Source organism: Sipha flava, unplaced genomic scaffold (genome assembly GCF_003268045.1).
Source record: "Sipha flava isolate LNK unplaced genomic scaffold, YSA_version1 40_pilon_pilon, whole genome shotgun sequence".
NCBI lineage: Eukaryota > Metazoa > Arthropoda > Insecta > Hemiptera > Aphididae > Sipha > Sipha flava.
In genome coordinates this window covers 268,820-284,725 of record NW_020273126.1, presented here as the reverse complement: position 1 = coordinate 284,725, position 15,906 = coordinate 268,820, and the positions used below count along the sequence as shown (strand labels likewise).

Below are 15,906 nucleotides of genomic sequence, written 5' to 3'. Positions count from 1 at the left end.
TTTTTTTAAGAAAAATAAAATAAAATGCTAAAGTTTTGATTAGATAACTCATTGACATAAAATTAAATTGATACATTTTTTAAATTAGTTTTCATTATTTATTTATTTATTTAAACGAGATGAGCCCAATAACGATTTGTAAAGTTATTAGATTCGCAATTTAAATCTATTTGACTGAATGAAAGTAAAAAATAATTATAAAACAATTAAGATATAAAAATGAATTATAAATATAATTTATTAGTATTAATATTGTTATTAAATATATATAACTTTTATTTATAAATATATATTTATCCCAAAATTTAATTCACAATTTAAATTTTAATTCAATTTTCTGTCAACCCTGTAAAATATAAACAAAATTATTCATTTTAAGTATTTTCAAATGAATTTAAGACTTTCAATCAATTTTATTAAACAATTTAAATACATATTAGTATGCATAAATAAAATACAATAAAAATCATTAATACTTCTAAAGAAGCTGGGTCAGTTGTTAATTAAATTTTAATTTAACTCAAAAATGAAAATGTTCTAATTTAATATAAAACTTTTAAATAACATATTACTATCATACGAAATATTATAATATGATCATATAACATAATAATTATGTTTGAAATTTTAAAATCTGGTAAGTCGTTATCTCTAATTGCTTAAACGAAGTTTTATGTTTTATTAACTATATTAGTTCGTATTAATTTATAAAATACAATGACTACAAACCAATAAAATTAATTTAATTAACAAATTAATAAACATCTTTCTTTTTATAAACACTCGTAAAATTTTTGGACATGGCTTATTTTAACACCCGACAAAACAACTTTGCCTTACATACAGTTTTCAAGTGATAAATATATATGTACTGATCTTATTAAATACATTTAAATGGTCACAAAAAAAAAAAAAAAAAATATTTCCAAGTTTTTGTTTACTGTCTATAGAAAACCAGATAAATTCGAAAAATTATATCCTTATAATACTATTTTTATTCAATTTTAGATTAAAAAAAAAAAGTAGCATATAATTTTTAGTTCAGATGATTTAGATCATTTTTAAACCAATACAAACTTTGCACGATAAGTGTATATATTCCTAAATACTGTAATGCAGCTATATGTGTATATATATTTTAATGTATATAATTAATAAAATACATTCGGATTAAAGTAACCATATAAAATTTGTTTACAGCAATAAATTTTACATGTTATTCCACCTCTTATCATAATTTTTCTTCTTATGTTTAACAATATAAATTAATAAAATGTCTAATTTCTTCTAAGTTTAATTTAAATACATATTTTAAGTATTTCAATATACCAAAACAAAATAATTAAATCAGATTTTTGATCATTTGGGCATTGTGTCGATAAAATTGTATTAATCGAAACCTGATATACAAGTACCTTATTTCAAATATTTGCACAAATAATTAATGTTTTCGTAAAATATGTTTTAATCCAGTTAACTGTCGTGTTTATCATTATATATAATTTTAAATTTTTTATACTTGTTCTTTATAAAATAAAATTTTAATTAAATATCTGTTGGTAAATAGTAATTAAACAGAATAAATTTTCATAAATGAATTTCAGGTACTGCCGGGCAATGTAAATACCTATTTGTCTGTCAATCAAGAATTTGAACTACCATTCGTGGCGAGTAGAATACGTTTTGTGCCCTTCAGTGCTCATCCTAGAACCGTTTGTATGCGGGTCGAAATATACGGATGTCCGTGGGAACGTAAGTACCTTATTTATTTTCTATTAAGTAAACCGTAACGTTAACTGAAAAAGGATTAAAATATTTGGCGATTGCGTCAGAAAGAAGATGGAGTGCTTATATATTACAATCTTAATATTATATGTATGGAGAAAAGAGGAAATGTTATGCAGTTTGTTCTAAAACTTTATCACTGTTAGGTGGGTTAGAGTAATGCACTATGATATTAAGCTCTTAGGACTCTACATAGTACTTATCATCTTTGGGTTTAAGAGATATACTACTTGAAACAATTTAATATCCGTGTGTTTAGTTAACGTAAGCAATGCAAAAAATAAATCCAAAGAACGCGTATTGTTTTTTAACCACTGTTTCATATGAACAGAAATGGGTGATTGTTACATACAAAATTCGATATAATATCAATGTCGCATTCATCGTTTCATAATAACGTGAAACAAAATTCGTCACCGTATCTATCACAAGTTTACTTTACCTTCTCATATTACCAAGGTCTTAAAATATATTATACACAGTGTTGATGTAAAAACCTAATAATATTGCATTATTAACCATTTATAATTTATGACTTATAACATTGTGAAACTAGATATTCCTATCGCGTTATAACTTACCAGGTAATGCAAATAATAATAATTTGAAACGGCGTCATTTGACACGATGTTTGATACTGCAGTGTTATGGAGTAGGTAAATAACAAAAAAAAAATTCAAAAGTGAAAATCGTATCTACTATCATATTTGTGTAAACTATGAGGGTATTAAAGTTTATTTCGAATACAAAACATTAAAGTTCATATTATAACATACATTTTTCTTTTTCTTCTCCTTCGCCTTCCTATTATAACATATATTGATCACGTTTTTCTACGTATTCACACAAGAACACACTGTTAATTGAGATAATTTTAATTATTCAAGGAATTTTACTTTTAAAATAACTATATTATTATTAAACGACCATTATAATTTTTATTTTTATTAAAATATATTATTTTTGTGATAACATAATATTAAGAAGTATCCAAAAAAAGGAAAGACAAATATTACTCTGAAAGTTAAAATATTGCTTTGTTAAACGAAAATAGGTCATTTAGAACCCTTTTTTTTTATAAAATGAAAACGATGGTGGAACAAATTTCGAAAATCGATAAAATTCGATAATTAATTTTATTTCATTTTAAATGACGTTAAATAAAATAACTAAAAAAAGCTGATGATTTTTCAGCGACAGACATTTTTTTTTTTTTTTTTTGAAGAAAAAGAAATTATTTTTAATGTCAGTGCGTAAAATCACGTTGTCATTTTTTAGTAATTTCAAAGGACGGTTTCGTGTCTCTCTTCCGTCATCCGTTAGTCAGCATGTATCAGTATTTTACGCGTCTTGTCATAGCTTATATACTGCTGCGGCAGTGGTTATAGTCGTTGGCGAGACTGCGACGGAATGCGAATGCTAAAAGAGAATTACATCATACCGTGGGAAAGGAGTGAGAGGGTTTCGAGACGGAAAGATTTTTGTCAAAGGCCATTTTATAATATGATGTATTTGCGGTTACCGTAAATAATATTCGAAACTTTTTCTCTACGACTCTGCGATATACACATACATGCCATACAAACGCGCGCGCGCGCGCACACACATACACACACACACACACACACACACACACACACACACACAGACACATACACAGTTGACTAATGGAGCTTTTGAACGGATGTCCACATAATAGGCATTGGTTCTACCCCTCATCTCTGTCGTTCTGAATCAGCGTTGCCATATAGCGACCTACAGTACAAAATATCACAATTTTCAACCTTAAATACGGTTTGTATATGTGACATGGGTATATCGTCATTGTTGTTGTCGTCATCGTTTTTCTACGTAACAGTTGTCGACCAATTATTTATTTTATTACACATATATATATATATATACATATAAGTATTGTATCCTTTTTAATTGGCCGCTCTACACGTATATATAAACTATCGTAAAAGCTAAAGCTGAAACTCACTACCCGAAAAAAAAAATACTCCAGTGATGTATGGTTTTTTTTTTTACATAAAATTTGCTATTTTACCATTTGTATTGATGTCCCCAGATAATTGTTATGAAGTTTTTCATGGAGTGAACTCTGTCTACATAGACACATAGTCAATAAACGCATATAATGGTCATAAAAATTAAATTCGACAACAATAATATTAGTAGTCCGTTGAAAAAAACTTTATAGGTCAATTCACAACATCATCGTCATTATATTATTATCTTTAAGAACTTCTGTATAGGCGTCTGACAATAAATTCAAAACTTATAACAAGGTATCATTACCATATTTAAAGACCATAATTTAAGTGTAAAGTACTCGAAAGCACTGCTCAGAAGTCTGCTTATTACAACTGAAGTTCACCGACTTAAAATACAACTGCTTATTATAAAGTTATTTTATTCGTACACACCAATATTTTTTTTTCTTTTCATTGAAATAATTATAAACTTGTACCGATACAATTTTCATTTAGAATTTATACTCCATAATTTTCTTAGATATTTTGTATGTTTATTTTTGTACAAATTTACTATTCATGTGATGTACAGCTGTGAATAATATTTATATGGAAATAAAATCGTTTACTTTTTAAAATAATTCAACACACAAGATTTAATAACTTATATAGATTTAAAATATAAAAGTAAAAGTTTTCCTAAATTAGTTTTTATTATTTATGAAAATACAAAATTTTATGTTAGCGGCCTGATATAATTCCAATTCGTCCATTACAATCAGTTTAAATCACATTAAGCATTAGCACAATATCCAATTGTATATTTTTATACCCTTTTTTCTGACTTAATAATTTGGTTAGTAAAAATGCATAGGAACAAGATAAACTTATTGCTATTACAATTTTAAAACTTTACAAATAAAATATATTGTTCCTTTCAATTATTTAAAACTCATAGTTACCCAATTATAATACTTAATTAATTATAAATTTATAAAAATTATATCAATTCATGTTGTTCTTTAGCTTTTTTCTATTATTATTTAAAGAAAAAACTGCTAAAAAGCGTATGAAAAATATCAATACTAAATTATATTACTATTCACGAATTAAAAAAAGAAACTGTGTGAACGCTGTAATTTTATTTCAATTTTTCATATTCTAACATCGTAAGAATTCCTGTTTAAAGCATAATAAATGTGCGAGTTTCCAATAGTGGTGATTTATTAAACATTTATATATGTTTAATAATTTATTTACTTATTATGTTAATCGACTTGGAATCTAATTTAACAAAAATAATAACTTTAAGAATTATTAAAGTTCTATCTACTCCAGCTACATAACAACTGTTAAGGTTTACTTTTGATCACATTAAACTGTCATGTCATAGTTTATAAAATTAATATTAGTTTATTTTCTATAAAAGAAACTATAGAATTTTAAATTTACTATACATTTCAAAAATATTGTTATTTGAGAGTAAAACATAAATTGTTTACTCATTTGAATATTTTAATTTATTTACACTAATCCGTATTAAAAATTTATTTCAAATTTTATTTTTTATATACAAAATCTGTAACGTTTAAATGTATAAGCTATATTATAATACAGTATTAAAAATGCATGTATTTAGACAGTTTTTAATTTTGGAAAATTAATCGACATCTATTAATTTTACAACGTTTTCTTCAACAAATTTCAAACTAAGCTATAAATGTTATTTATTTCAGCTTCCATAAAGTTCTACGTACCATAAGAACAAACTTGTATATTTAAGAAAATAATATAATTTACTTGATGAATAGTGTGCTCCATTTTAATGCCGGTTATAAGTTACTGTTAAAAATATTTTTATTTCCTTTTTCTTTATAATAATATTTATATTATGTTTTAATACAATTTTTAAATTACTCTTACATTGTTATAATATTATTTAAATTAAGGGTTTTCGTAGTATAGTACTGCAACGTTTTAAATAATCGTTATTGTTATTTTAATTAGAAAAGGGTGTATAATTACAATTTTAAATACGAGGAAATTGTTCACCGCCTATCTTTATCCGAGCAAATTTTCTCCGCATAACATAACCCCATATCATAACGATTAAATCGGAAAAATAATATAAGTAGCAACATTTAGGATAGGTGATGTGTTTAGTAGTTTAACATCATTTAACAATGATATTCTTATCGGAATTCAATTACATCACAGATAGTCCATCGTATGTTAGTACCGGTCCTACCGGTGTGAACTTCGATAGTATTGTAATCCGTCTTCGTACGTGTACTATACGTGTTTGTCGAATATTGAACGACCGCACGAGATCGCGGTGTACTGTCATTCATATTATACGACTACATGGTTATGTTGAGAAGAACGCGCACAACTTTGAACATGTCAAAAGATCATCACTGCAATGGCGGCGACTGTTGTACAACGGTTTTTGCAAAAAGGTTTTGTGTTTGAAACCAAAATACATACGTCACACATACATTTTTTGTGTGTGTATTTGCTAATTTAATAATAATAATAATAATATAGTATATCTAATTCTTTCTTTCACATCATTTTCGGCTTATCATATAATTAACGGGTTGAAGTCTGAAGGTCTGAAACACCGCGGAAATGTCGTCGGACGGTCATGCACACATGCGTGATAAATATCAACCGTCACCACCGTGACGCACTTTCACACTAAAGGGTTGAGTCGAACACACACAAGCACAACATATAATACTCTATCCGTATATACATAAAGTATAGTACATGTGGTGCACACAAGTGTATGTGTATCATTAGACGCATATAATACCATGGGCGGCTAAAGCGATTATCAGAGTCCAAAGTCACGTAATGTGTGATGCCACCATAAACACAATATCTTATATTATTATTATTATTACTATAATATGCTGCTGGCAACAGACTCGTTTATGTCCACGCACACACAATCACACACGTCCGTTACTTGTTTTTCCATTATGGAAATAGCTATGATAGCTCTTTTCATATTGAAACATATTTTATTATTTTACTCCGACGCATCTATGTACTCATCAATTCATCATTTGTTCAGCCCATAAGATCAAGTTTCTTCCTTTTTTTTTCCAAGTATATTTATTTTTATCTTACGCTTTCGAAATATGTGTGGATGTACCCCAGCACCAGGCCCGTAGCCAGGCCAAATCTTCAGGTGGGGCAAACAAAATTGTAGGGGGACATTATAAAAAAAATCAATATTAATGCTATTTTTAATTTATTAATACTACTGTAATTTTTATAATAGGTACTTTAAATTAAAATAATAAGAATTAGAATAAAGTGAACATAATTACATTTTGAATATTTTTATAATATATTATTTTTGGAATTTACCAGTTTTTTTTTTTAACTAAAACAGTTGTGATTTTCTATCTTTTTGCTTGTTGATTTCCATTAATAATACATCCAAATTTAGGATTTTAGGATCTAATGAAATGGTGAATGTTATCGGTTCGATATGTTATAGTTATTGTTCGGCGTTGTCGTCAGACATCAATCAGATGCCATTGTATTTTCCAGTGCAAATGCTATACCATATTGGTAAAAATAATTTCTTATATTAAACAGTGCTTCTGCTGCCGATGAAATTATTATCAAGCAACAAATTATATTATATCTAACTACCACGGCTGTAGATAGTAAAAACCTACTGTGTACAGTCATGCTAACTACCAAATATCATGACATTATAAACTTTTGTTGGAGGGGAGGCAACGCCCCCTTTTGCCCCCCCCCCGTGGCTACGGGCCTGCCCAGCACGTGTAGTCGGTGACTTTCCATCAGTATGTAATTAATTTATTAATATCCGTGTCTAGTATATAAACCTTTACACCCATACTCGTAGATCTTTAATTGGAAGGTCGTAAAAATAAATACGTCTACTTCATCATGCTTTCTCGTTGCGAACGCGTTTATGTGTCGAGGTTTGGGCCATTTCATGAAAATGTGAGATGTTGGAAAATTCCACAGCATCGCATTAAAATATTCACAATATCTAAGAACACAATTGAAAATAACTACACGTATTAAACGTATTCAATTAGCAGCAAAAGTATTGTATTGCGTATGGTATTCGAAATTTCTTGACAATTTATTTACTCCAGCATAACGAAATAGTTTACCAACGACTTGCGCAAGTTTTCTATTATCTACCGGAGCAACTGTCGATCATTCGTCATCCGTTGCGATGGTGCGAGCACTTATCATTGGAAATGTTATACCCAATGGACGAAGAAATCCATAGAGACGTAATTTTATTACGACACACTATAGTTATGTTGTCTATATAAATATTTTTTATTATGACCCTCCAAAAATATGTAATACACTCATTCTCCATATGCGTCTTGTATACCATAGGTGCGTCTAAAATGTTCTATATTTTATGATGCAGTAAATATATTGTTTAATATTTATTTGGAATGGATTATCAAATACTTAAGTCACGTACACACATTAAACTTTTACCGGTTCCGTTACTTTATGACGTCTGTAACATGAAGTTCGTTCTTGTTACCAGACTCACATCCTTGCGTTTTATAAAAACAGAGTGTGGTTATCATCATGTATGTATGGCCGTAAATATTCCCATCGTTTTGATAGAATAATAATTAATTATTCTTATGTTATATAATTATATAAATACATCAGTTAAAACATATATTACTATCATAATCTCATCGGCTGTAGCAAAATAGTATAATTTAAATAAAAAATTATAAAGTGTACAATTTACTTTAATTTTCACGATGCGTTAACATTGGTACCATGCATAAGTTTTCAATTATAAATAATAAAAAAATAATTATCATGCTCTATAATTAAAAGAAAAAAATACATCATTCGCAAGTTACAATTGTCAAATCATTACCCATGTACAGTACTGTTGGTTATTTTCGACGATCGAAACTATTACTCGAAATTTTGAGTCGAAGGAAGTGTTGTGATATGCTCTATTCAATTTAAGAGTATACCAGGCGGCGGACGAAATCTGGTCGTGACCGCACATGCTATTCCACAAACTATCGGTTATCGGTGATGCTGTCACTACATTCTGCCCCACTACTAATTATAATCATGGTGTATAATAGTTTATATGCAATATTATTTATCTTGATTATAATATACACGTCAGTTTGCGATAACGACGTCGTAGTCGACGGTGTACGATTAATAACGGCGCGCGGCGTTAAGAATCGACCGGAAACGATTATTGTCCATCAATTAATTTTGGGAGGTTGGGCAGCGGGCAGCGATTAGTCGTACATGCGCAAACCGGTGTTCACTTAAGTTGAATAGTCTATAGTAACGATTAAATAATAGATCTTAGTTGTAAAATGTCACATTACTATGTATAACCGCTTGTAATATATATATTTTGTGTAACGAGTGTAAAATCAAATCGTTATTTTTTTAAATGTGTAATCCAATTACGAAAAGTGTACGGGAAACTCATTGAAATTCACCTTAACCTTATGAGACTAGAGATATCGTAACGCGAAACTAACAGTTATAACAAAAATAGCAATAATACAAAACGTGTTTATAATATTCTATTTTGAAGTTCGTACATGAATTCACTTTAAGCATACCACCGCTCAGTATTCAAGACAAACCTAATGCTATCAAAGATCGAAATTCCTGGGAAATCGCGTACTCGCACCGTTTATTTTGTTTGGCATACCTCACCCCTATATCTTCGACTGTATCGCGTATATCCGTGAACGTACTCGAAAACGCAATTAAAATAAGCATTGAACTCAACATCTCGTTCTTTAGAATAATATACTCGTACCATAATACTGTAATACGTATACGTATATAGAATTAAAATCGCATTAACAATAATAATAAAGTCGTTAAATGAAAAGTTCGCTGTATATTATAATAATCAATACATGTATGTGTATATATATTTATAAATTATTGTATTATTCCCGATTATGAGCAAATATTTAGCGAACCGCGGTCTGAATCCAGAACACAAAGACCGCTAAATACAGTCCAAATATAAGATGTGCCCCCATGCATATTTATATTATTATTATATCTAGCGTGCATTGTTGTTGAACACGTGGCACAGATGAGTTTACGTTCGGATCATTCAAGGCTTGGATTACATATTATGATATATGTACGATGTGTGTCCAGGCGATTTAATGATTTAATAATAATTTACGTTAACCTGTCGTCGATGTAAAAATAAAAAATAGAAAATAATACATACATTCTTCCTAAGTCACATGGCCTGCTGAGGAATACGTATACAATGTTGGCCGATTGAGCACGGTTGTAATCAAACAATAGGAACCAAAAAAGAACACAAAACCACACGATTGAGCACGAAAATGGGTGCGACGTTGCCGCTTTGTACCGTAGAATATTATTCGATGCACCGTATTACTATTGATTATAAATAGTATTTATATATATATATTATATAAAATATAATATAGGTATAATATATAATATATATATATATAATATTTTTAGTATTAATACTATTTATAATCAATGGTATTATTGTGTATGCAAGATTTTTTTATAATTATTTTATAATTCAATTTTAGATTTGTAAAGATTATTTCATAATTTAAAATTTTTACGGCTCAGGTCTCCTAAAAGAAATAACTTTCCAATAGAAAAATGACAAGACATCTTTTTTTTCGCATTTTTTATATTGTTAGTGTATAAATATAGCTCAGTACGTCCATATTATTATTACAAAATAAAATACATTTGAATATAATTATTTATAATTGAAAATCTTTTATTGAATTATAATTACATGTAATAATTACATATTTTTTTTCGTGTGTAGTGCTTTATTAATTTTAATTTAATTTAAGAAAACGTGCAGTAAAATTACGGCGCGGTAAAATAACACTAGTGTGTTGCCAGCCTAATAGTTTTCAATCTGACAACGTTGTACACAATATTTTTTTTTATCGTGCTCAATCGGGTGGTCAAAAAGGTTGGCCGATCGGGATAGTCGAATTGCACTTATTATCTAAAAATAATTGGTCGAATTGCATTTGGATTGAAAAAAGGTAATGGTCGAACTGCACTCGTTCAAAAAAACAGTTATAATGGAAAACCCTCTAAAAATATTACGAATCTTTTTGTTGAAGAACGCTACGGCGTACTTATTTAATAGCATTATATATAAGTTCGTGCCATTTAGATAACGCAGATAATATTATATAATAATAACATATATATTCAGAAGTGTATTACCACGGTAAAATTTTTGAATATAGTTAATCATTATTACAAAAAATGATCGAAATGACAAAAAAAAATATATTAATGACAATAATTGTATTTGACGATAAAAAAAAAGTATAATATAACAACTATAATGTAAATATATATAATTGATATATAATAATGTAATGTAAAAACAATAATTTTTAACCACGCCAATGGTTACTAAATGATATAAATGTAACTAAATAAAATAAATCCAATCCCTTCAAATGCATGATAATTTTATTGAAATACTTTTTTGAGCCCAAACGCAGTTCAACCACTAACTGTTTTTTACCCGAGTGCAGTTCGACCATTACCTTTTTTAAACCCAAGTGCAATTCGACTAAAATAAGTGCAATTCGACCATACCACGTCCGATAACGATCGTTCTTTATCGGGTATCAACGACTGTGTTGTTCAAAATTATATTCCAAAAATAATATAATACATTCCAAGAAGATCACCACCACTGTTGTCCCAGTCACGTCCTGCTGTATAATTCTTATATTTACTATCGTAAATTATACATTCCATACACACATGGTCATGTAGTTCGCGTACATGCCTATATAATATTGTACTCATGAGCATGCTATGTAGTGCAAACATCGAGAGGTGTCATAACTATTTCATTACGGTGGTCGAGTTCTACACATATATACATATACGATATCATCTGACCCAGATCTACGGGAGTGAAGAGAGAGAGGGGAAAGAGTAGTAGTAGTAGTAGTAGTAATAATAATAATAATAATAATAATAATAATAATAATCCTTTGCTGGTCGTTGATATTGATAACGCTAAAAGCTTGGCCATGTACGCACGTCCGGGGGAATAATTTCAACGCTACCGTCGGTTGAGTTAATGTTATACATATACAGTTGTCGACGCGTATAAACATTCGCATAATATATACATAGGTTAGTTAGTATGTGTGCGAATACATGTATATACATGTGTGAGTACGATCGGTGAGGGGGCGTTGGCGTGCGAAAGTGGTAATGAAGAATTACGATCCAAGGGGAGAAAGACGATTTGCTCATATAACCCGTTCCGTTTTTGTGTGCGAGAGGGATCGTTGCAGCGGTGTACAGGGACTGAAAGACCAACGTTCAGAAATTAGGGGCACGGGTTTTCTCGTCCAGTGTATAAGCAAACACATGCGCGCGCGTGGGTAAGCACCACTCCGTCCCACGTATCACTCCCTTTAATAATCAACAAACACGTGCAAAATGACTATGCCATTTGAATTTACGACGCTCATGAGACTTTTGACCGACATCGACCCCCCTGATCTCACCACTTCGTCGACTACGTACAGCAAATATATTACTATTATTATTATTTCATGACCTAGGTCGTGTGAAACATGATATAATAATAACATAATATTATAAAACTTTTACAGTAGGTAGCCGTGTCTTTGCATGTGTACATAAATCATTAGGACGCATTATATCATTATATTGTTTAAGTTGGTAGTGAATAACAACCATCGTAGTGACGGATCCACTAGACATTTGGTCTTTACTCCTTTACAGAAAAAAAAAAAAAAAAAAATTAAAAAATAATCTTGTTTACGCCTATATGTGTAAATAGGCATTTTTCCACTTACACGAAACTCTATGTACTATATCCATAGTACCACTATACATTTTCATAACAACATTTTATTAGAATTTATTAGCTATTACACAAATAGAGTAATTTTAATAATAATAAAATACTATTGACGAAAATTGACCTTGATAATAGGGATGGGCAAAATTGTTTGAACATCGATATTCGATGTATCAATACATCGATTTTTAAAATATCGAAAAACTGTTTTTCCTTCTAGAGCTGCCTTCTGTTGCACACCTTATTATCTTTACAGAGTACTATTTCTTGATTAAATAATAAATTCAAGAGTTAAAATACTATTGTTTAACTTCTTATATTTTTTAAAAACATTAAATACTTATAGGTTAGGTTATAATCAGAGCTCGTAAGTTCATGCATTTGCATGACCTAAAACATCGATGTTTTTTGCCCATCTCTACTTGCTATTAATGAATAAACTACAAAACGTGTAAACTAAAAATATATTTAATTTTTTAATCGAATTATTATAAAAAAAAAAATTTTCAATACATTTTATATATTAAAGCAGTGGCGGGGAACTGTGGGTCAAGCCATTTCAAGAGGTCATTTATTAGGGATGAAACTGAATTAGAAATCAATACCTTGTAAAAAAAAAAAAACACAATATGCTCATAAAAGTGTATAAGTATATTTATATTACATTTTAGAATTAGTTATAATACCGATAATGATTTATTTAAGATTTATAAATATAATCTAATTTTATCAGCGCAACAAGTGTACGGAATAAAATATAATTTACTTAACTTTCTACTAAAACTATATTATTTAAAATATAAATTATGAATTGAAAAATTTTAAATTTTGAATATACATGGCATTCATTTTTCAAGTAAATCCGATGGGCCAACTGTCCAAGAGTCCAAATCAAGGTCTAAAAACAGAAAAAAATTTCCAAGAGGCCAATTTTGTCAACTAATATTAACTGTGTGTCAGTTGACCCCCTACATCCGCCCCTGTATTGAAGTACTTTATATTTGATGATAGCTAAGATCTAAAATGAACGGGTTAAATACTTAGGTTGTATAAATATATAATATTTGACTATATTTTTAATTTACAATGATCAAATATTGTGTCTTTTCTATCAAACTTTCAATTTGAATACTATCTGAACCATCGAAAAAAGGTATAGTAATAATTACAACGCGTATGTGTGCGTGTGTGACATTGCAGCCATCCCTTGTAGTGTGTTTTATATTTCGTGCGTGAAATATAAAGTTTCATGTTCTAACTACCTTATTATTTTCAAACATTTTTTTCACCATTCACATCTGTTCATTTTTAACGGGTACTGCACCTCAACAATTATACTATTTGTAACGAACACCATTAATGGGAACATAGATGGCGTTTATTACTACAATTACGCCGCATGGAATAACAACGGAACCACATCACTCCCAATATATTGTCAACAGAGGGCGTATACGTAGCATCCTTATTTTAAAAATGTTAATAGGGATTAATATTCATTCAATTAATGGTTAATTATCACCATAAAGGTGATAATTAACTATCATAACACCACTAGTAGACCAGTCGGTGGCAACAATAGTATATCTGAACACCGATAATTAACAATATTAATCATTAAATACTCAAGAACCAGAGATCCGCTGATGCTGTAGACCTACTTTGGTGGTTTACATAAATCTTTCGACCACACCGGTTAACTATCCGTTCCGGAACACTCAGCTATAACATCCCAAAATTAGTAGTGTACAATCTTTTCGGCTTTTTTTAGTTGATTGTATCTTGCTCGGTTAGTAATGCTCTTGCTGTGCCTTTCGGCACATCAATCGTCGCAACGTGTATATTGTACGTTAAATAATTTCGCGACGTTCGTCGTTATTCGGTGGCATCAGCGTCTCGAGGACATTAGGTTAGACCGCTGATCAACTTCGATCGACCGTGTCTTCAGTCCCACCGCCACCGAACCTAAGTACGCCGTGCCGCCTGTAGGTAACATCTATTCGTACGTGACGTCGTTTCTATCAGTGTTACCGTCACCGAATCTGAGTGCAACGTACCGACTGTTCCGTTGTGAAGACAAGTCATCAACCAATCGGTAGTAATAGCCTTGTATGAATTGAAATATTAGTGAGTACAGACACAAATATTACTAATTGTGAATTGGACTTTTGTGTTGTGTAATCCCTCCGCGATACTCTGATAATATTCTTTAGTCGACATTTGCCGTGTCAAATACTGACAATATAAATTATTATTATTATTATTATTACATGTTATATACTATAATTAAAAACTTTGTCAATGATATAATATAAATAAACGAAAATAATTATTATTATACAATATTATATTTAATCATTTGTAGTCAATACAACTACAAATTTGCACCCAACTAAATAATAAATTGTAAATTGATGCGAGTGTAGAGTACGCATTACATATTTCACGGTACCTTGAGTATATGAGTATATGTGTGTTCACGCTAAGAAGTACCACTTAATATTTCATTGAATGACCTCGAATTGAAATGGGGTATTTAGAGAATTAAAGGGAGTATCAAAATGCACCATTTCAGACAAATTTTAAATTGTTAACCCAGATGGCACATGCATACTCAATACAACTTACTTTTTTCTTTTTTTTTTTTTTTTAATGGCAACACTATTTTTTCTACGTATTCAACAGAGTATTTCTTTTTAAACAATTTTTGTATAAAAAGTTTATTTTCTTATTTACAAATTGTCAACTTTTTAATGTGTTGAAACTTAATATTTACGAATAATCTATTTTTGACAAAATTTTAATTATGTTCAACTTAATACTTAAAAATCAAAATATCTCCGATATTGTTAAATATCTGTTTGTAGACACATAAAATATAAAAAAATCACAACTTTTTATTGTAATTTACTCTCATTTTTACCTTTTATACTTTCAAAATAAAATAACTAATAAAATAAATATTGAAGGTAATGAAAATTACAAAAATGTACATACTATGAATTTAAAGTTTATTTATTTATAGTTAAAGTTTTATCATATAAATTGTCCGAAGATCACTGTTTGGTCCGGGAACATAAAATTATATTATGTTTACCCCGGTTACCGATTTGCGCACCCACTTTCCCAACGACAGACTAGCGGTGTGTAATAATAGGTTATAACTCTATCAGAAGTGTTTGGGAACGCCTAGCAAAACTGTTGAGCTATATGAGTGAATAGTGT

At 29.4% G+C, this 15,906-nt stretch overlaps 1 protein-coding gene across 1 annotated transcript in view; it reads left to right on the top strand.

Annotated features, from left to right (window-relative positions):
• LOC112688796 (discoidin domain-containing receptor 2-like) overlaps positions 1-15,906 on the top strand; it is a 230,296-nt gene that overhangs the window by 176,626 nt on the left and 37,764 nt on the right. Inside the window, exon 7 of the mRNA XM_025562160.1 lies at positions 1,605-1,752. Within this exon, the coding sequence (XP_025417945.1) occupies positions 1,605-1,752 (148 nt within the window). The remainder of the gene's footprint in view (positions 1-1,604; positions 1,753-15,906) is intronic.